The 20,530-nt window shown below is 50.2% G+C and overlaps 1 protein-coding gene across 1 annotated transcript in view; it reads left to right on the plus strand.

The window, feature by feature from the left end:
• Window positions 1-12,084: 12,084 nt before the first annotated feature.
• The window catches only part of DCHS1 (dachsous cadherin-related 1), a gene marked incomplete at both ends in the record, with an annotated part of 41,538 nt that continues 33,092 nt past the window's right edge, over window positions 12,085-20,530 (plus strand). The window contains one exon of the mRNA XM_084305877.1: window positions 12,085-13,836. Coding sequence (XP_084162003.1) covers window positions 12,085-13,836 — 1,752 coding nt within the window. The remainder of the gene's footprint in view (window positions 13,837-20,530) is intronic.

A 20,530-nucleotide genomic window follows, 5' to 3' on the forward strand; every position in this document is an offset into this window, starting at 1 on the left:
GTTTGCTACCAGGGAGGAAGTCCAGGCCTTACCGAGCAACTTTCTAAGAGGCACCTATGAGAATGAGGCACTTTAGTCAGTGTAAGTTCTCAGAGGTTGCTGCCAAATGAGGTCACCCTGCTGCAGAAACGTGGATGAAGAGATTCCAGGAGGATGGAAGAAGCCAGGACAGGAAGTAGAGCAGTCAGTAGCACAGGGCTCAGCTCAGTCAACTTCCCTCTCTGGAAATGTTGATTTCAGTTCTGTCTTGGCTCACAGACTAAAATGTGTTAGATAGTTTCCTTCTCATAATTTTCTCATTCCCTTTTCTCATCATAAAAATCATTCCATGGTTTGATACAGTTCAGCCATCTCTTTAGGAGGGTGTAACAGGGCAAGTAGCACACAAAGGGCAGTTCAGAGACTGGGACTGGGTGACACTGACTTTTCTGAATCACAAAACCCACAGAACTTCAAGGAGAGACTCCTCTTTAAAAACCTGCTCCTTTGCTGAACTATCACATCTCTCAATAAAGATGGATAATCCTGTCTGCTGGGTAGCTGTTATGACCTTGTCTTAGTTATTCTAGTGATTAATTCCTCTCTCCATTGAATAGCAGCTCTTTTCTTTCATTGTTTACAATTTTAGTTTCCTTCCTATTGCTCCTGTTCTGCCTTCATTTTCTAGATTTGAAAATAATATGCAATTTAATTTTTTGTCTCTTACAAATCCTTAGAATTCACTTCATTTTCTTATCTTTCTAAGCTATCCATGTTGAAACTTGTTCTCTGGATTTTAACTCATTCTTGTGACTTTGAGGTCACTTTGACTTTTCTACAGTCTTTATAAAGATTGAACACTAAACATATTACTAAAATTGCAATAACATAATTTTCCTATTGTTCCATGTACTTCTTTTTAGGCAGTTAATACTTCCTTGCAGATTATTGCTAGAGAAGATACTAAAAAGCATTGGACTGTAGAGAATTCTGTGCAAGACCCCATTAGGAAAACTGCTGGAAGTGGATTTCTCATTTGCAGTTAATCATGTGATGTAATACGAAACATGAGTATGCTGTTTAATCTTGCTTTGATCTGTCTCTCATGAAAACCGAGGTAAAACACCTTAAAGAGATCTGTTATATCTGTGTATGCATATATCAAACAAATTAAACAGTCATTGGAAATATTAACAAGTAGACTGATTTATTTTGTTGTTGTTGTTATTATTATTATTTGCATTGTTGTTGTTATCATTTCAAGTAACCAAAGCCTTTCTGTCTCACTAGCAATTTTTGCAGCTAGTGGAAAGTGTTTTGGCTGCATTATCTTCAGTGACATTTGACTTCCAAGTCCAAAATCAAAATGTAACCTAAAAGTGTTTCACCTTAAAGCATTCTTACTATAACTTATATGCATGCCTCTGGATTGGTAGTGATTTATGAAACAATCTATTCAGCGGTCCCCATGACCTAGAGAACTAACATATTTTTGATGAGTTTTACAACAAACAAATAATCTTGGCCTTCTTCTGGGTTTATGCATGACAGGCAGATCCTATAAGATGTAATAAAACTATTAATGGAGTTGTTACAGATTATTTTGTAGTTGGAATTATTGTGGCTATTACATTGTATAAGAATAAGAATTACTATTATTGCTGGGTAGAAATGAAAACAAAAATGTAATTATTCCTTGGTAGGAAGATTATCTATGGTGTAAGAATAATCAGCTGCACCAATATAGACTGAGAAATAATGGTCCAAACAGTAGCTCTCCAGAAAAGTGTTGGGTTTAGAGTTATCTCTAGGCAGAATATGAATCAGCTGAGGGCACACTCAAATAAAAAACAAATAAACATCATATAAGATGGTATAATCAGGAATATGACTTGCAAGATACATCAAGTAACCTCTCTGGCTCTACATTGCTCTGATTAGGCCCTTACTTGTAGTACTGCACTCAGTCTTAGTGAGTGCACTTCAGAGAACATAGACAAATCTGAGAAAGTCCAGTGGAAATGATTAGAGGTTGAGAAAATGCAATATGGAAATATTAAATGCTCTGGGGTAGTGTCTCTTAAAGAAGAATGAAGAGATATGATAACTGCCCTTGTTTGTAGAATAAAGTTGCAAAGAGAACAATCTACTTCTTCTAGTGTTCATGATAGGTAGTACAAGAAATAATGGGTTTAAATAATAGTGAATAAATTTAGCACTGGATAGATTGTCTGTCAAATTTATAAAATGTTTGTTATGGGAGAGCTTTAAGAAGTAGTTAGATGCACATCTGCAGAGCCTGACAGGCACTTCTGGGTTCTTCTGAACTGTCTTTGAGGTATAGGAATGAAGCAGTTGACAACCCTAGATTATTTTTTTTTCTACTGTTTCATATCTGCCTATTCTACGTTGTTTACAAATTAGCTGCAAAGAATAACACTGCTACCTCACTTGCAGCCTTATCCTTCCATTGTTCTTTATTGTACCTGCTTGTTTTCACTTTTGATTACTTTGTCTTCTGGGCATGAATTGTCTTATTGCTGCACTTGAAATCTTTACCTTTAGATGCTGCTATAACTTAAATAATACCAAATGATCTGTCTGAGAAGTCCCAAGTTGAATTACAAGAGAACTGCAGGATGTGAATCCATGGAACTGGCAAAATCGAGAAGACCAGGGCAGAAACAGGTAGCAAAGAGCTACATTTTAAACCCAGCTATTTCAAAGGTTTTGCTGTGCTAGAGAAGTCCACTAAAAAGGAAGACAGAATTCACAATCAAGTGGTCAGGTCATTTAGGGCTGGGCTAGATAGAGCCCTGAAAAGAACAGAGACTGTCATACTCATATCCAGGATACTATGAGAAGGATGGGATGAAAGGGAAGGTGATGGCTGGGCATCCTTACTTTAAGCATGATGTAGTGTAAGTGTGGTGTTAAGACCACTGCCCAGTCCAGCTGCTTCTAGGACTGCCAGATTTCTTAGATTCATTCTCAGAAACAAATGAATGGAAGCCATGATTTCTTCTTGCTGTACCCTAAAACCATGCATCATAAGCAGACCAGCAAAGGGACTTACATTCAAGGCTGCTCATGAATAAAACCATGGCATCTAAATATGCCTGCTGCAAGAACCTTATGTGACAGGAGCTTAGTGTCCATTTAGAAAAATGTAAGAGATGAAGAACTATTTCACTGTAAGGTTCAAATCCAGCTAGTCAGGTTATATCTAGCATCAGTGCCCCAGCAGCATTTCTTTTTAACCAGGCTGTGAATATAGAGCTGCAAAGCTGAGATGGCTGTGCTGTTTGCCAGGTGAAATGACCTTGCATCTCTTTCCATATACTTCATGGATTTCAAAAGCATTCCACATGGCAGAGTTAGACTTGGGATCTCAACTGAAAACACTTATGCATGTCTTAGAGAGAGCTGTACTCCTGACCCCCACATCCTACCCCTCTTTGCCATGTATGCTCCTAGCAGGTGCCTGATTTCTTTTATTTTTAACCTCCATTCTGAATGCAGGAAGCCTTTGCTTGCTGTGAACATCCGAGAATCAGAGCCCAAGCACATCCTAGAAGGATTTCCTGTTTGGGACTTCTGAGCCAGACTCAAACATGCAAGAGTGGAAGCCTCCCAGCAACTTAATCATTCCTCCTGGGCTATCTGCCAGATTGCTCCTATCTAGTTTAGCAGCAGAAGACCATAAGATGCCATCTAGCAGGAAGGTGCTAAGCTGCCAGACCACTCTCCACATGCTGTTGAAGAAGGTGGGAACATGCAAAGTCAGTTCCGGGGTAGGGATGTGTGGGACTCGAGGATCAAGGTCATTGTGGTGGCACAATAGATACATGAGGGTTATCATGGCATCACATTACTCTTCAGTATTTGCCTATTGAGCTAGAGAAACACAAAGAACGCAGAGACCATGTTTTCTATCTATGGCTATCCCACCAGTTTCTAACCCAACGAAGCGTACGCCAGTCCAAGCCAAGAGCAGCCAGTTTCTTGAGAAGAATGCTATGGGAAACGGTGTCAAAAGCCTTGCTGAAGTCAAGGTAGACCACGTCCACATTACTATATATATATAGTAATAAGTTCTAATTTATTAGAATTAGACAAAAAGGACCAATTTTCATCTCTAGCTAGAGGTGATATTTGTGTAAGAATTGCTGGTCTAAGAAGAGAGGTATTTAATGATCAGGCTTGATGTCAAGGGAATAACAAACATCACAGATACTGAAGAAAGGACTGAAGTGAATGATCTAGGCAAATGCAGATTGCTTGTACAAGTTTACAGGGTTTCAGTATAGATTTTGATAACATGACAATAAATTTGAGACCTCATTAATGTACATGTATATAAATATCTGAGGGGAGGGTATCGAGAGGATGGAGCCAATCTCTTTTCAGTTGTGCCCAGCAACAGGACAAGAGGCAACAGGCACAAACTAAAGCACAGGAGGTTCCAGTTCAATATGAGGGGGCACTTTACTGTGAGGGTGACAGAGCATTGGAGCAGGTTGCCCAGAGAGTCTGTGCAGTCTCTTTCTCTGGAGATATTCAAAACCCGCCTGGCTGCCATCCTGCACAACATGCTCTAGGTGATCCTGCTCGGCAGGAGGGTTGGACTAGATGATCTTCAGGAAGTCCCTTCCAACCCCGCCCATTCTGTGATTCTGTGATTATGTGATTCTGTCATTTTGTGAAATGGCAAATGTGATAAAATGCAGCAAGTTTGTCAGACTAGCACATTAGACGACTTTCTTTATAAGTGATCTTTTAGGGGGAGCAGCAAAAAAGGTAGATCAGACTATCTGAACTGCAATGCTATAATGCCACATGAGAAATTATTTGTTCAGATGGAGAAGACAGAATTTAATACAAAAACTGTAAGATGTATAAGATTGGAAAAAAAAAAAAAAAAAAAAAAAACAGCAAGGTTATCAGTGAATCAGAACTTCTAGGCTTGAGAGAATGCACTGGTTTTTCAAGATGCAGTTCTGGAGCTCATCTATTTCATTTTTTGCAGATCTTGGGGGAGGAAGTTATACTGATAAGGTTGATCAGTGAAATAATGTAAAGAGGCCTTGCGAGAATAGCGGGTGACCAGAACATCATAAAAGAAAAAAGATATTATTAAGGACTGACATAATAGAAATAGTATGAAAACTGTAATTTCATAGTAGACTATTCCTTCACTGTTAAAAGGGATGTCCAGAGGTGCATAGTCCAGCCTCTCATTTGAATCAGGACTGTCAACAATACTAGGTCAGATCTGCCTTGAAAACTTGCAAGGGTAGAGATTGTGTGAGTAGCTTTTTCCAGTGTTGCGCTGCTCCCCAGTGAAGAAACTCCTCCTAATGTCCACTCTGAATATCACAAGCTATAATTATGGTGATTGTTCTTGTTCTGTTGTCTACCACTATGAAGAAGCATTTGGCTCTGTCATCTTTTTACCTGTCCTTCAGCTAGGGTGCCATTACGAAGCCCCTTAGCATACTTATCACTAGACTAAGCAAGCACTGCTTAGAATCATAGCATAATAGAATCATAGAATATCCTGAATTGGAAGGGACCCACAAGGATGGTCGAGTCCAATTCCTTGCTCCACGCAAGACCACCCAAAAATCAGACTATATGTCTGAGAGCATTGTCCAAGTGTCTCTTGAACTCCACCAGGCTTGGTGCCATGACCACTTCTCTGGGAAGCCTGTTCCAGTGCCTAACCACACTCTCAATGAAGAACTTTATCCTTAGCCTCCTCTGATGAAGCTCCATGCCATTCCCTTGGGTCCTATTGTTGGTCACCAGAGAGAAGAGATCAGCACCTGCCTCTCCTCTCCCCTTGTGAAGAAGCTGTAGGCCACCATGAGGCCTCCCCTCAGTCTCCTCTTCTCTCGGCTGAACAAACCAAGTGACTTCAACCACTCCTCATATGTCTTGCCCTCCAGACTTTTCACCTTCCTCATAGTCCTCCTTTGGCTGTTCGCTGATAGTTTTATGCCCTTCTTATGCTGTGGTGCCCAAAGCTGCATGCAGTGCTCAAGGTGAGGCTGCACCAGGCAGAGCAGAGTGGGACAATCCCTTTCCTTGACTGGCTAGCAGTGCCATGCCTGAGGCACCCCAGGGCACATTTGGCCCTTTTGGCTGCCAGGGCACACTGTTGACTCAGATTCAATTTGATGACAATCAGTACCCCCAGATTCCTTTCCACGGGGCTGCTCTCCAGCCTCTCATCCCCAAGTCTGTATGTACAGCTAGGGTTGCTTCTTTAGTCTGTCCATATAAATCTGTGTGCCAGGCCCCTAACTATCTCCTACAGTTTTTCAATATCCTTCGTGAATGGAGGGAACCAAAAATGTAGATAGGTGTCCAGGTGCGGCTTCCCTGTATGCCAGGCTGAGGGGATGACTTTTTCCTGTGACCTGCTGCTTGCCCTTCTAATGTTGCACAGTGTGTTGATTGCCTTCTTTGCAATGAAAACATACTATTGACTTCATTCAGTGTCCACCCCAATTCCATGTAGATCTCAGCAGGACTGCAACTCATCGAGTTGGTTCCCAGCCTGTACCAGTTACGGGGTTGTTCTGCTTCAGGTGCAGAGCTTTGTACTTTTATTGAACTTAATGAGGTTTCTGCTGACTCAGTTCTTAAAACTTCTCTCTGGATCTAAGTTCTCCTGTGCAACATATCGGATGCCCCTGCTAAGTACCACCTGAAAATTTGCATTTTGTGTCATCATAGATATGAAGATACTGAACAATATTAGCTCCCAAATCAATGCTTGGCTAAAACAGGGAGCCATCCGCTAGTGGAGCAGCCTTGACGGTAACCCACTCTTGTCCTGTTTTCTTTCTTAGTAGACACTGGCGGGGCCCCAATCACTTGCATGGCAGGCACTATAGATAAGTACTGTCCAGCCCAGACGTTTCAAGCCCTGATGTGAGACAAGGTGTTAGCAGGTTACAGAATCTTGTACCCGGGGCTCTGCACTTGAGAAAGTAGCTGTGGTAAAGACTGGCGAACAGGCTGTGCCCCTGTGATCCTGTCCCCACATCCTTGCAATGCCACCCACCGACTCTCTCCGTCGCCTTCTGCCCAGCCCTCTGTCCCATACCATCGCACCACCTCCCTGCCCTTTGCTCCTTCCTACCCTTTCCCGTTCCCCGGGCCCCCGGCGCCCACTGCTTCCTCCCCATCCCTCTTTACCCCGGTTGCAACCCTTCCTTCCCCGCCGTGCAGCCCCTATCCCCGCCGCTGCTCCCTTGGCCCCTTCGTGCTCCCTGTCCCGCCACACCGTCCCACCGCCACGGCTCCCGGCACGGGACCGCTCCGGGGCCGCGCTCCGCCGGCGCGCTCCGGTGGCGGGGCGGGGATGGGGGCGGCGGGGGGAGCGAGGGGCTGAGGGCGGCGCTGGGTCGGGTTTCAGCAGGAGCCTCCGCGCCGAGGCAGCGCCGACCCGCCGCCTGCCGCCGAGCTCTCCGCGGGGCGGCCGCGGCAGCGGGACGGCCGCGGCAGCGGGAGGCCGGGACACCGGAGCACCGCGGGGGCCGCGGCACCGGAGGGCACCGGAGCGCCGGAGGTACCGGAGCGGCCAGCAGTAACGGAGCGGCTGCGGCACCGGAGCACCGGGATACCGCAGCACCGGGGTAGCGGAGCGGCTGCGGGGCGTCTCGCCGGGGCCGTATCCTGCGGGATGTGAGCGCCGCCAGCGCGGGACGCACGGCGTAAGTGCCAGCGCCGGGGACCGACCCGCGCCCGTTGCCCCGCCGCCTGCGCCCGGTGTTCCGCACGTCCGCATCGCCGCACGGCGGGCCGGGCCGGACCGGGACCGGGCGCTTTGTTCTGCCTCCGCTGCGCAGACAATGAGGCGGGGGGGGGGGGAGGGGGCGGGGGCGCCCGCGGCGCAGCACCGCGGATCCGCGGCTGGACCGGCCTCGCCCGCGGCGCGACGGCAGCGGGGCCGGCGGTGGGAGCGGACGAGCGGGACGGTGCGGGCGCGGGCTCGGGCGAGGCGCCGGGGGTGCCACCGCAGAGGCAGAGCAGCCGCGGGGCGGGCGCTCAGCGGTCACGGCAAAGGAGCCGCGGAGGCGCCGGGCGGGGGCTGCGGGCCCGAGTAGAGCCGTGGCCAGGGCCGGGGCTGGCATAGCTCCGGCACGAGGACTGCACCGTGCAGGGCGTCCCAGGAGCACCAGGGAATAGGGCTGTGCACGGGGACCGGGAGCACCAGCAGGCGGGGGGGCGCCTGACGGCTGGGAGTCCCCGTGGGGCCAGGAGCCCCAACAGTGCGGGGTCAAACGGCCCAAGAGCTCTGAGTGACAGAGAACCCTGGTAGCCTGGGAGTGCCAGTGACCAGGGAACCCACTGGACAGCAAGCAGCCAAGGACATGGACCACCTCTGTCGTGGGCATACAGTATGGCAGAGGCCCAGCCAGTGCTCAGATGCCTGTGGGCCGGGACTGTGGGAACTGGCTAGTGCGAGGAACTTTTATTAGAGATGTTTCCTATGTGGGGGAGTGTTTTCAGAGACAGGACAGGCTAAATGGAGCCCTGGCATGGCACAGAAATGGGGTACACCAGGGATGAAGTGGAACTTGATTGCATCCTCATGAGACTCATTACTTGGGTCTGATATTAGAGGGAAATAAAGCTGTGTGGCAGGGCAGGGAGCGAGCAATAGGGAATGGGATTGAAGTGCTGGTGCAAGAGGGCCAGGTAGGAGGAGATGGAATGGCCAGGAGGCATCTTAACTGTAGGTCATGGTAGACAATAGAAGTTGAAAGTGAGTTGTTAGCCTTGGGCTGCACTGCAAGTGAGGCTGGACTGTGTCTATCTCTGAAGGCAGAGAATCTGAAAGTCTTCAGAGAGACCTGTGTGAATGTAGAAGAGAAGAACATGTTCCAGGACAGTGGAGTGGTACTCAGCAAAGATTAAAGAGGATTCTGCATCCTTCCTGATCTGGACTGGAGTCTCAAAAACATGATAATATGAGTCATGGCCTCTCATGTGAGGCTTTGGATATGGAAGCAGCATCTGCAGCTTTGATGGAGCTTTTGCACAGCAAGCGCTCTGACATATGTTTGTGGCATGCACAGTGGGTGCATTTCTAGCTTCTCTGCTGGGGCCAGTGTAGGCCTGCTTTCCCATCCTCATGGCTGACAAGAGATCCAATGCCACTGGTAGGCAGACAGGGATGCATGCATTGGCCCTTCTGTAAATCCTTATTTATTTTTTTTTTCTAAATGTGACATCTCATAAGCCTAGGCTTGGTGCTTCTGGTGCCCTGGCATATCAGCCCTAGGCCTGGGGATGCCTCTGTATACTGCAGCACCCTTCCTGTCAGCCTCCTTACTTGGCTCTGGACCCCAACCTCCTCCCTGGACAGACTGTGATGCTAACAGTTTTCTTCAGAGGCTTCTGCTGCCAATTGTTACTAGGGAACTCAGTGCCCAATGGTGGGAGGGACATAGAGGGAGCAGGGCAGTCTGGCTCACATTACACAGGCTGGGCCTGGACCAGTTGAGCCAGCCCCTAGCACTGAGCTATCTGCTAATTGGAAGCAGCTGTTTGGATTTGGTGACTCTGCATGCACTGAGGTCACTGCCGTCTGTCTTCCTTGCCGACCCAAGCCTGCAAACTTCATAGGAACAGAGGGCTGCTAGTACTATGGACTCGTGCAATCTGGCAACCTGCAGTTTCGTCTTTTGCCTAAGAGGTAGCTAGGCTTTGAACCTACCCATATGCATCCAGGGAGCATAGAAAGGGAGAAGTTCACACAGACTTTCATCACCCCAAGAACGCTTGTTCCTCACCCCAAGAACCCTAGTCTCTGTTCCTCGGTTGTCCCAGTGCTCTCAACTGCTCTTTGCACTCTCCAGCTTGACTTTACCAGTTTCCCTGCCCCCATGCCAGTAGCCCACAAAACCTCACTGCACTCCCTTCTGCTTCCCAAAAGCCATATCAAGAATCAAACCTTTTTTTTTTTTTTTTTTTGTTCCCGTATCTGTGCCCTGATCAGTGCTGGGCATTATCCAAGACCTTCCAGCTTAATCCTTTCCTCAGCCACTGAGATCACCTCATTGCCTCTCTCTGTATGTCTGTCTACTAGTTCTTCTACCCTTCTTTTCCTTAAGTTTTCATCTACTCACCTGCCAAGGTTTTGAACCCTCTGCCTTGTACCTTCCCATGACCTGGGCAACTGAGTCACAGTTAGGATGATGCAGTTTCATCACAGAAGCAAACTTGGGCCCCATTCCTCCAGTTCTGGATGTGTTTAGTTACCCCTTCAGCTGTAGAAATTTAATTAATTCCAATAGAAAGAGACGGACCTGACCGGGACCACTGAATTGGTGCAGGTCACCAGCTAGCAGCCCACAAGTACAAGTAACTTCTTTTTACTTCTGCTCCTGAAAGAGAGGAGCAGATATGAGGATTCATATTTGCTAGGTGCAAGAACAGTGTGTGGCTTTACTTGCCATGGATGAAGTCAGGCACTGGGTGTATACATACATGTAGGTTTCTAGTTTGTATAGCCCATTGAAGTAAACAGATATTTCTTCATATGAAGAAAACACTTTAAAAATTTTATTTCTGTCACTAACCCAAGGTTTCCACAGGAAAAATCAACCTAAACTGATGTCCTGGGGTGGAAAAGAAGACCAAGGAATAACCATACTACAGCCCCTGGAAAGGGTTAACACTGCTGTAGGGTTCTGTAGACTAAGGGCTGCCATTCTTAGTCCCTAAACTAAGGCAGTATCAGCCACCTCCGTCCCCCAAGACAGGGAGGTTCCTGCCGTCCTATGTCTGACATGAGCAGCTCCTGAGTGTGGTTATGGGACCAGCAGCAAATGCTTTCAAGAGAGTCCAAGTGTGAGCTCATGCTGCCGCCATCCCTGCAGACCACTAAGCCTCGTTTACCGGGGGCTAAAAGCAGCACTGGGGCTGGTGTTCTTCACAAGGTCTTTGACTGCTGAGTTGCTTTGGCTACTCGCAGGGAGGGTGGGCAGAGCCCTTGGGGGCTGACTGCCTTTGGGCACCGGGAGTGTGTCCAGCGTGTCCAGTAGTGGTGTTGCTGCAGGGAGCTGCTCCTCCCTGCTCGTCCCTCCCCCACTGCTGCAGTGAAATGAAGCTACAGCAGGGGGAAATGGAGTGAAGGAGCCAGAATGAGCAAGGAGCAGTAAGAAGGAGACAAAGGAGGAGAGTGAGCAGGGGAGGGTGTGGGACGGGGAAGGAGCCAGAGCAGCTGGCAGTTCAGAGGGAGTTGCTGCGTTCCTACTGTACCACCACCACCCTCCATGGTACCAGCTTGGGGCATCCACAGATCTCTGTGCCAGGCCAAACAATGGGCCCTGTCCGCCCTAGGAGGACAGGATTTTATCCTGGGCATTCCCAGCTGTGGGTATGTCCTTTGCAATAGAGCCATTCTGATTTATTGTTCACTGGATGTAAGCCCACTCCAGTTCTGCTGCTCCCTTCTAGGGACACCCGATTTGCACTTCACATTTTTTTGAGCCTAAATCCCTGTTGTCCTGAAAAGCATGCTACTGGGGAGGGGGGGATTCAGCAGGGTCACTTGTTGGGCTCTCTCCCAGTTTAAGATTGTATTTTTCAGTATAGAGAGGTGCTAGGCTGCTGCTTGTCCAAAAATCTCTGTGGTCTTGCAGACAGCCTTTCTCAGCCTCACTGGAAGCATTCAGCTTTTAAAGGCACAGGAACCCTCTGCTGTAGGGCAGCTGGCTCCAATGTTGCTGGGAGAGCTGGTGGTTGGGAAGAATGCTTGGCTGTGTAGAAAATAGCTTATGTGATAGGGTACCAGCTAGTAACCTCAGCAAGAGGTCAGGTGTGCTCTGCTTATCTGACGTAAGGCACTGTCCTAGGCCTTCCTTCTGGGCACCCTCTGCTCTAACACCTTTTAATCTCATGAGGGATAAGTGATACAGAGCAATCAGGCAGGAGATACCTGGTAGGCTTTCCCTCCACATGTTTTTCTTTTGTCATTCCTTTGCTGCTCCCTCTTAACCAGCCTCTGGTCTGCATTCCTTGCAGGATTAAAGCACACTGCAAAGAAGATCGAGCAACCTTCTGCTCTGCAAGTCCCTAGTAATGGAGCAGATGAAGGGGTCAGCCGTGCTTCTTCTGGAGCTGCTAATCCTTGGGGGCCTGAGAGCAGGGAAGGGCTCTGCCGTCCTGGGTACCCTGGATCTACAAATAGATGAGGAACAGCCAGCTGGCACCATCATTGGGGACATCAGTGCTGGCCTGCCACCTGGTACCAGTGCCTACATGTATTTTATATCAGCACAGGAGGGCAGTGGTGTTGCCACTGACTTGGGAATAGATGAGAACACGGGTATCATCAAAACAGCCCGTGTCCTGGACCGAGAGACCCGGGACCGTTACAGCTTCATTGCTGTTACTCCAGAGGGCATCACAGTAGAAGTGAATATCCAAGTTAATGACATCAATGATCATGCTCCAGCCTTTCCCAAGCAACACAGTACCTTCCAGATTCCAGAGCACACACCCATTGGCAGCAGATTTCCCTTGGACCCAGCCTTTGATGCTGACAGTGGCCTGCTGAATACCCAAGGCTATGTGATTAAGGGTGACAATGTGGGGCAGGCCTTCCGCCTGGAAACACGGCGAGGACCCAATGGGGTCTTGTATTTGGATCTGGTGGTCAGCAATGTCTTAGATCGGGAGAACCGATCATCATACTCCTTGCTTTTGGAAGCCTATGATGGTGGCTCCCCTCCCAGGAGCACCCAGATGACGCTGGATATATCTATCCAGGACATCAATGACAATGCTCCTACCTTCAACCAGAGCCGCTATCATACTCTTATATCAGAGAATTTGAAACCTGGCAGCAGCATCCTTCAGGTCTTTGCCTCTGATGCAGATGAAGGAGAAAATGGGGATGTGGTTTATGAGATCAACCGTCGACAGAGTGATCCTGACCAGTACTTCACCATTGACTCCCGAACTGGAGTCATCAAGCTCAACAAGGGTCTGGACTATGAAGTCAGGAAGGTGCATGAGCTGGTGGTACAGGCACGGGATAAGGCTGTCCATCCTGAGGTCACTACAGCTTTTGTCACTATCCATGTGCGTGACTACAATGACAACCAACCCACCATGACTATCATCTTTCTGAGTGAAGATGGCTCCCCTCAGATCTCTGAGGGAGCCCAGCCCGGCCAGTATGTGGCCCGCATCTCTGTTTCTGACCCAGATTATGGTGAATACTCCAATGTCAATGTCACACTGGAGGGAGGGGATGGTAAGTTTGCCCTCACTACCAAGGACAACATCATCTACCTTATCTGTGTGGACCAGCTCCTGGATCGTGAAGAAAGAGACTCCTATGATTTGCGGGTGACAGCTACTGATTCAGGAACACCTCCACTCCGGGCAGAATCAACCTTTGTGCTGCAGGTGGTGGATATCAACGACAACCCTCCACTCTTTGACCAACAGGAGTACAAACAGAGCATTCCTGAGGTTGTGTACCCAGGCAGCTTTGTCCTGCAAGTGACAGCTCGAGACAAAGACCAGGGTCCCAATGGGGAGGTGCGGTACAGTATCATGCATGGCCATGACACCCACTCCAGCTGGTTTGCCATTGACCCTGCTACAGGTATCATCACTACTGCTGCTCCACTGGATTATGAGAAGGATCCTCAACCTCAGCTGACAGTGCTGGCCACGGACAGGGGAACTCCTGCCCTCTCTTCCTCAGCTGTGGTGCATGTGGCCCTGCAGGATGTCAATGACAATGAGCCAGTGTTCAGGAGTAATTTCTACAATGTGTCCCTGAAGGAGAACACCCCTGTTGGGACCTGCTTCTTACAGGTAGGCACAACTGTCAGGAGTTGATCTTGAGGAGGGCACAGCCAAGGCTATGAGGGGTTTGGGATGGGAGACCTGCCACTGAAGGATGTTTAGTGCAGTTTTCATGGCTTAGATAGGTCCTGATGGCAGCAGGAATGCTAGAACAAAGAAATCCCTACTCAATGTGAGTGGGAAATGGGGCAGAACAGTGTTACACCATTTCTGCATGTAAGTACTGAGTAATATCGCTGATACTGTGGGCAAATCTCAAGGAATTCCTTTGTGCAAAGCATTTCATTGGCATCAGCTAACATTGTGCACCACAGTACAAGGCATTGCTGGCACAAGGATGGAGCAGCCTTTCAGGCCAGGATACTAGAAATGGTGCTCAGGAACAAGGGTCAAATCTGTAGGAAGCTGCTAACTTCTCTCTACCCCTGTGAGATGATTAGGTGAAGTTCATCAGTGTTTGAAAGGCTACTTGTGAATATTAGCATTAATTATGCATGATTGGCGTTGTTGTATTACTTTGGAAGCAGCATCTTTGGAATTTGACCTGAGACGCAATTGCTGCATCAGCCTTCAAGCAGTAAGAGGTCTCAGGTGAGGCCTGAAGGGTTCGTGCACCTCTATCAGGTTCTGTGGATGCACGGCAGTGATGCCATTTGTATGACTCCGAAGGTCTGTTCAGGGCAACACGCTGCCTTGTCCCAGGTGGGTGGGGTGGGGCTAGGGCCAGGGCTGGGGACAGAGGTAGGGCAGAGGCCAAGGGTGGGAGTGGGCTCAGGGCCAGGGCAGGGGTGGAGCAGCTCTGGGGAGTGTGGAGGCCCCAGGTGTGCGCAGGGACATCTTGGCTGCAGCAGCCCCAGGGGAAGTCCCCGCTCCTCTGTGCCGTCCGGCTCAGTGTTGCTTGCTGGGCAGGAAGGTGTTCTGGAAATGCAATTGGCGATGGCAGCTGGGCTCCTGGCCACAAGCACGGGTAGAGGCAGGAGGGAGAGCGGGTTCCACAGAGGAGCTGGGGTGGCGCAGAGCCACAGGGATGGCATGAAGAAACTGTTTGGGTGTGCGAGGCCTGGCCACGGTGAGGACCGGCACAGCGTGGGGGCCAGCCCGGCTCGCACAGCACAGGGGGAGGCGCTGGCCCGGAGGCCAGCAGCAACTGAGGATTTGGCCAGATTTCGATGGTCTTGGCTCAGCCCTCATGTTTCGTTTGGAAACAGCGCGTCTGGGCTGAGCGCAGGTAACTCCCGCGTGGCCCCAGCACAAAGCAAACAGCTCACACATCTGCTGCTGCTTCCTCTGAGCCGGGAAACGTGAGAGGATGGGAAAGGAGGCAGGCCAGGCTGCCGGCTAGGCACCGGGCCGCAGCTGGAGTGGGCCAGGTCGGGGAGCTGGGCAGATCTGGGGTGGGGAGCCTGGATCTCCTGCCGGTTCAAGCCACCCCTCCCCCAGAAGAGTCTTCCAAGGAGCCATTGGGGTCAGCAGTGGCCAGCAGCTGGCACCGTCCCACGGGGTTGCTCATGTCAGCCCGTGTGCCCCCTGCTTTATTCCAGCTGTCTGTGACCTCCAAGCATCAGGGCTTGTCCTGCCTTAGGAGGTGAAAGGGTCTGTGGCGAGGTCTGGATTTGGTCCAGACCCATATAATATTCACAAGAGCCCAGACCATGGGCAGGCACTACCAGCATGATGTGCAGAACACAGCTGCCAAGGCCAGCACAAAAAAAAGGGTTTGGTTCTCCATTGGACCACCATATTTCTAAGCAAGAAACCTTGGGAGGACCAGGTCTATTTTCAGATGTTGATATCTGCTCTCTGTGGGCAGGACAAAATGATGGGAAAGTGAGGAGTCAATGTGAGTGTGAGTGACCAGGAGAGACTAGCTGCAGGTCTCCTGCATGCCCACACACCCCATCCGCTCTGCCAGGTTGGTCTTTGTGTTTGGTGTATGAACAGGGCTGAGCAGAACAGGTTGCTGGCCTGAGCTCCAGAGAAGAAAGGAGTCTCATAACATCTTTGTTTATTACTTGTGTTTATTATGGGCCAGGTCTCACGGTAGCAGACTCTGCATAAGCCCTAACCAAAGGAAACAGCAAACTCACAGTTCAGGTCTCAGATGAGAGAGAAATGCCAGTAGAGAAGGAGCCCAGGGAATCAGTGGACACAGCACCTTCAGGCAAGAGAGCAAGGGATAGTCAATAATCGGTTGTCTCTGTTTCTCTGTGGCCATGAGTTGATAGTATAGATGCTTTAGGGCTCATCAGACCACATTCAAGTGCTATGTTTATATGATGCAAAGCACTGTTCTGGTATAAATTCACCCTGCTGGCTTAAATTTGCTTTAAATATTCTGTTGGATTGACTTTGTACCAGCAAGCTGCATGCATGGTCAGATGTCTTTCTGGGCCTTTCTAACTTTTCATGCTAAATCAAGTATTGTCTGTCCTCTGGCAGCCACTGTAAAGCACAGAGAGAGCTGTGTAACCCCCATGTTGTGAATGGTGGCTGATTTGACTGAAATGTGAATGAGATGAGATGGTGGATTACTGATTCTTGCATAGATTCAATATTAATGATTTTGGAGCCAGGGTTTACATATTTCCCTTGCACCCATACACACAGTTGTTGGGGAAGAAGATCACCACCAATCAAAAGCTGACCAGCAACACATGCAACGTATATCCGTATCTTAAAATTTTGAGGACAGGTCTGATGAGCTTTTGAGTTTGAGTACTGTTTTGTGATTCTGTGGGACTGGCTATGCTGCATGCACAGCACTGGGACAGCCTCTGGGGCTGCACCATGACCTGCATGAAGTGCTCTAAGCTAGATCAGGCTGCAGGAACTGTATTACAAAAAGAGAGTCCTAAGGGATAATCATGATGCATTGGTTATGGTACTGAAGGGGACAGCTGTGAGAGGACACAGCGAGTAGTCACACATTGGGACTGGAGCAGCAGGAAGACTAATACTGACTTTGCTGCTAGAGAGAGTGGTGGAAGGACATTGTTACATTCATTCATTTTCTTGGGACAACGGATTTGGCATTAACCTATTTTCAGACCTTTGCACGACATAGAACAGGCCTCCTCCTGCTATGAAACAAGAAGACAAGTTTCCCAAGACAAGATCGGGAGATGCCTGTGAGCTCCTTAGGGATCAGCATGAGGAGAGGGAGTGCATCATGCTTCTGGGAGAGAGGGCTGGGAGAGCGAGTCTGGGGGTACAGAGGGACTGGGAACATGGGGGAGATGCTGGTACATGGGGAGGTTGTGGGGGAGGTGAGTGCTGTTGTTACCGCCAGAAGAGCTGCATTTGTTCCAAATTCCTGTGAAAGTTATTTCCTTGCGCTGCCAGCAGCCTCCTCCTGGGCTTGGCACAGCAGCCAGCGCCATGATTAATTCAAGTAGCATTTCCCCTGGAGCTGCAGCAGCTTTTCCACTGCAGCCGAGAGGCCCCAGCCCCTTGCGCTCCTCTCCCCCATACTCTGCTCCTCCCCCAGCCCCCTCCACAGCTCCCTCCTTCCTCTGCACTGATCTCCAGCCCCCTCACAGCTGCCCCTCTTCCCTCACCTCTGCTTTGGCCCCAGGCCCCGTAGAACTCCCCTTCCTCCTATAGTCCTTGCTCATGCCCTCCCTCTTCCATGCTGCCCACAGCCCCACACCTGTGCACACTGCTCCCCCAAAGTGCCCGGCACTGCTCCTCCCCTCCCAGAGCCCCAGCCTGCCAGCATACTCCCCCTCCCCTTCCCTCAGTCTCTGCTCCCTCCTGTTCTTCCACACCCCTTGGCTGCTGCCAGCTGCTGTCTTCTGCCCCCCAGGGACCCTTGCTGTTTTGCCCCTGGGGCAGATCTCACTGACAGTGCTCTCCCTCATGGGCATGGCCATGGGGCAGGCACCCCAGCCTCTTCCTTCTCCCCTTCCTGTCTGGTGTTCCCCTGCTTGTCCTGCTCCCTACTCTGCTGCCCCAAGCTCCAGTATCACCTGCATGTCTTGCATCATCATGCCCCATCCTGCTGTGCAGACCCGCTCTGAAAGCTCTCACTACCAGAGCTTTGTGCAGCCAAAGCTCAGCTCAGCACCCTTCTCTGGAGTCCTTGGCATCAGCACCCTCCAGCAGGTCACTTCCCACCCTGCACTGCTGCTGCCCCACTCAAGCCCCCTTGAGCACTCTTCCTTTGCAGGGTCGTGACTTCTGCCCTCCCTGCTCAACACCCAAACTTGTCCGCTCTGCCGAGGTTCCCAGTGCCCTATAACTCCTTGCTGCTCTAACAGAGCAGACATCTGTGTGCTTGTGTGTGAGTCTTTCTCCTACTCTTTCTGCTCCTTACTTTGCCCCTGCTCCTGGAAGAACTGGGACTCCCGGAAAGTTTGTACTCACCCTCGGGTTCCTGTAGCCAGTTGCCCAGCCTCACCCTCCACCAGTCTTATCACCCTGCCAGTGTCTTTGATTAAACTGCTTCCCTTCCTCCTCAAACCCAAGGGCTTTGCTACATTACATTCAATTCTTGGATGTCACAATCTGCCCCTGTGCTCCATACCTAGCTGTGTATGGATACAGCAGCCCTGCGTCTGCCCATGCCTTGGCTGTGGCTGTGGAGCTGCCAGCCAGAGCCTCACCATGTCCTGTAGCTGCTGGGCTGCAGGAGCCAGTGGTGCAGGCATGCAGTGACTGCAGCTGTGCAGAGGGGTCTCCCTGGACGTGGCACACCCCACAGCCTCAGGGTCTGACCCTCGCCTCAGCCACGCGTGCTGGACAATCACTAGGGCCGAACCCTGACCCCACACACTCCCCTGAGGCCTGAGTATGCTGGAGGCTGAGACGCAGTCCGGGAGCCAGAGACAGCTCCTGAAATAGCAGCCGTGGCCGCTCCCTGGCTGCTTTTAGCTGGTCAGCAGCTGTGCCAGGGCTGGGGAGGGCAGGACGCCTGGCACACACTCAGGCAAAGGGAGCCGTGCGTGGGATCGTTGACCACACTGGCGCCAGCCTCCCCTCCTCTCCCACCAAGAGCCGTCACTCTGAGGGGCGGGAGCCCAGAGCCAGATGTTTGCCAAAGCCACAGCGTAACATGTGCGTAGCAGAGATCCAGCCGGGGCAGGGCTCCAGATGAGCTCCCTGCCTGCTGACTGTGCTTGCTGGAGATGAGGAGGATAGCCAGAGAACGGCTGCTGAGAAGCACTCCATCCTTTTCATGAACTGTGGACTGCATAGGGGAGTAGAGAGGTCAGTAGTAAGGCTGGGAGGACAAAGATGGCTGTATTCAAGGGACTCTGGTGTTGCCCTCTAGATGGATCTGTGGGAGGGAAAAGCCTTGACTCCAGGTGATGCAGCTGAGGACTCTAGTGTGCGGCTTTGCTTCTCCATCCATTCTCTGCTCTGGAAGAACCTAAAAGCTTTGTGGTGCCTTGGTTCTACTTCCTTGCATCTTGTCTTGCCAGGGTAGTAGGAGGATGGTGAAATAACAAGACCTCAAAGTTTCGATGACCATGTTTGTCCTGCCAATTCTCCATGTGGTGTGGAGAGGCACACTTTCCCAGCATCTGCCGTCCTTTGCTCAAAGCAGTCATAGCTCCCTGAGATTCGTGCTGTGGTTTCTTCCTAACCCTGCAACATCTTGCTGCTCTTTTCCATCCACTGCTGCTACTTTGACTGCATTAGTCTCATGGGTACCCTTTTGCCCAGCTGCTCTTGACAAGTGGCTGCAGGCTATACAAGCAAAGTTTTGAACCAAACAGGAAAGAAGAGTCAGGTAGCAGATGCTGCTGCACAGTGGTCCCAGGGCTGTGTGCAGGGCTGATGGAGCAGAGCCACTCTTTCAGAAGGACTAAAGCTGACTGGAGTTCTGGGATGTTCAGAAGGGCCTTTGGCTGCAGATCACAGAATGACAAAGGCTGAGATTGAAGGGACCTCTTGTAATCATCTAATCCAATCTCCCTGCTCAAGCAGGGCTACTCAGAGCTGGCTGCCCAAAATCCTGACTACACAATGCCTATGGGCAACCTGTGACAGTGCTCAGTCACCTGCCCAGTAACGAAATGCTTCCTGGTGTTCAGACAGAACCTCCTGTGCTCCAGCTTGTGTCCACTGCCTCTTGTCCTGGCACTACCACAGAAAAGAGCTGGGCTCCAACATCTTTGCACCCTCCCTTCAGGTATTTACAGACACTGATGAGATTCCCAAGCTTTCTCTTCTCCGGGCTGTACAGTGCCAGCTCTCTCAACCTCTCCTCCTATCAGAGATGGTACAGTCCCTTCAGCATCTTTATGTCCACCAGGCCCCCCAGGTCCGTTTCTGTCAGGGAGCATTCCACCTTGGGAGCTCCCAGAATGTCCTGGTGCCTGGACTTGTTCCTCCCCAGGGGCAGGACTTTGCACTTCTTGGTGAACTCCACGACGTTTCTGTCATCCCATTCCTCCAGCCAGTCCAGGTCCCTCTGGAGGGCAGCACAACCCCCTGGTGTATCCGCCACTCCTCTCAGTTTTGTGCCATCTGCAGCCTTGCTGAGGTTACACTCTGCCCTATCACCCAGACCATTAATGAAGATATTAAACAGGACTGGACATGGTATTGACCCCCAGGACTCGTTACTGGCCTCCAACTAGGCTGCACCACTGACCATTACACTCTGTGTCCTGTCATTCAGCCTGTTTTCTATCTACCTCACTGTCTGCCCATCCAGCCCATACGTCACCAGCTTGTCTGTGAGGATCTTATGGAG

Source organism: Netta rufina (genome assembly GCF_964035555.1).
Source record: "Netta rufina genome assembly, chromosome: 1".
Taxonomy (NCBI): Eukaryota; Metazoa; Chordata; class Aves; order Anseriformes; family Anatidae; genus Netta; species Netta rufina.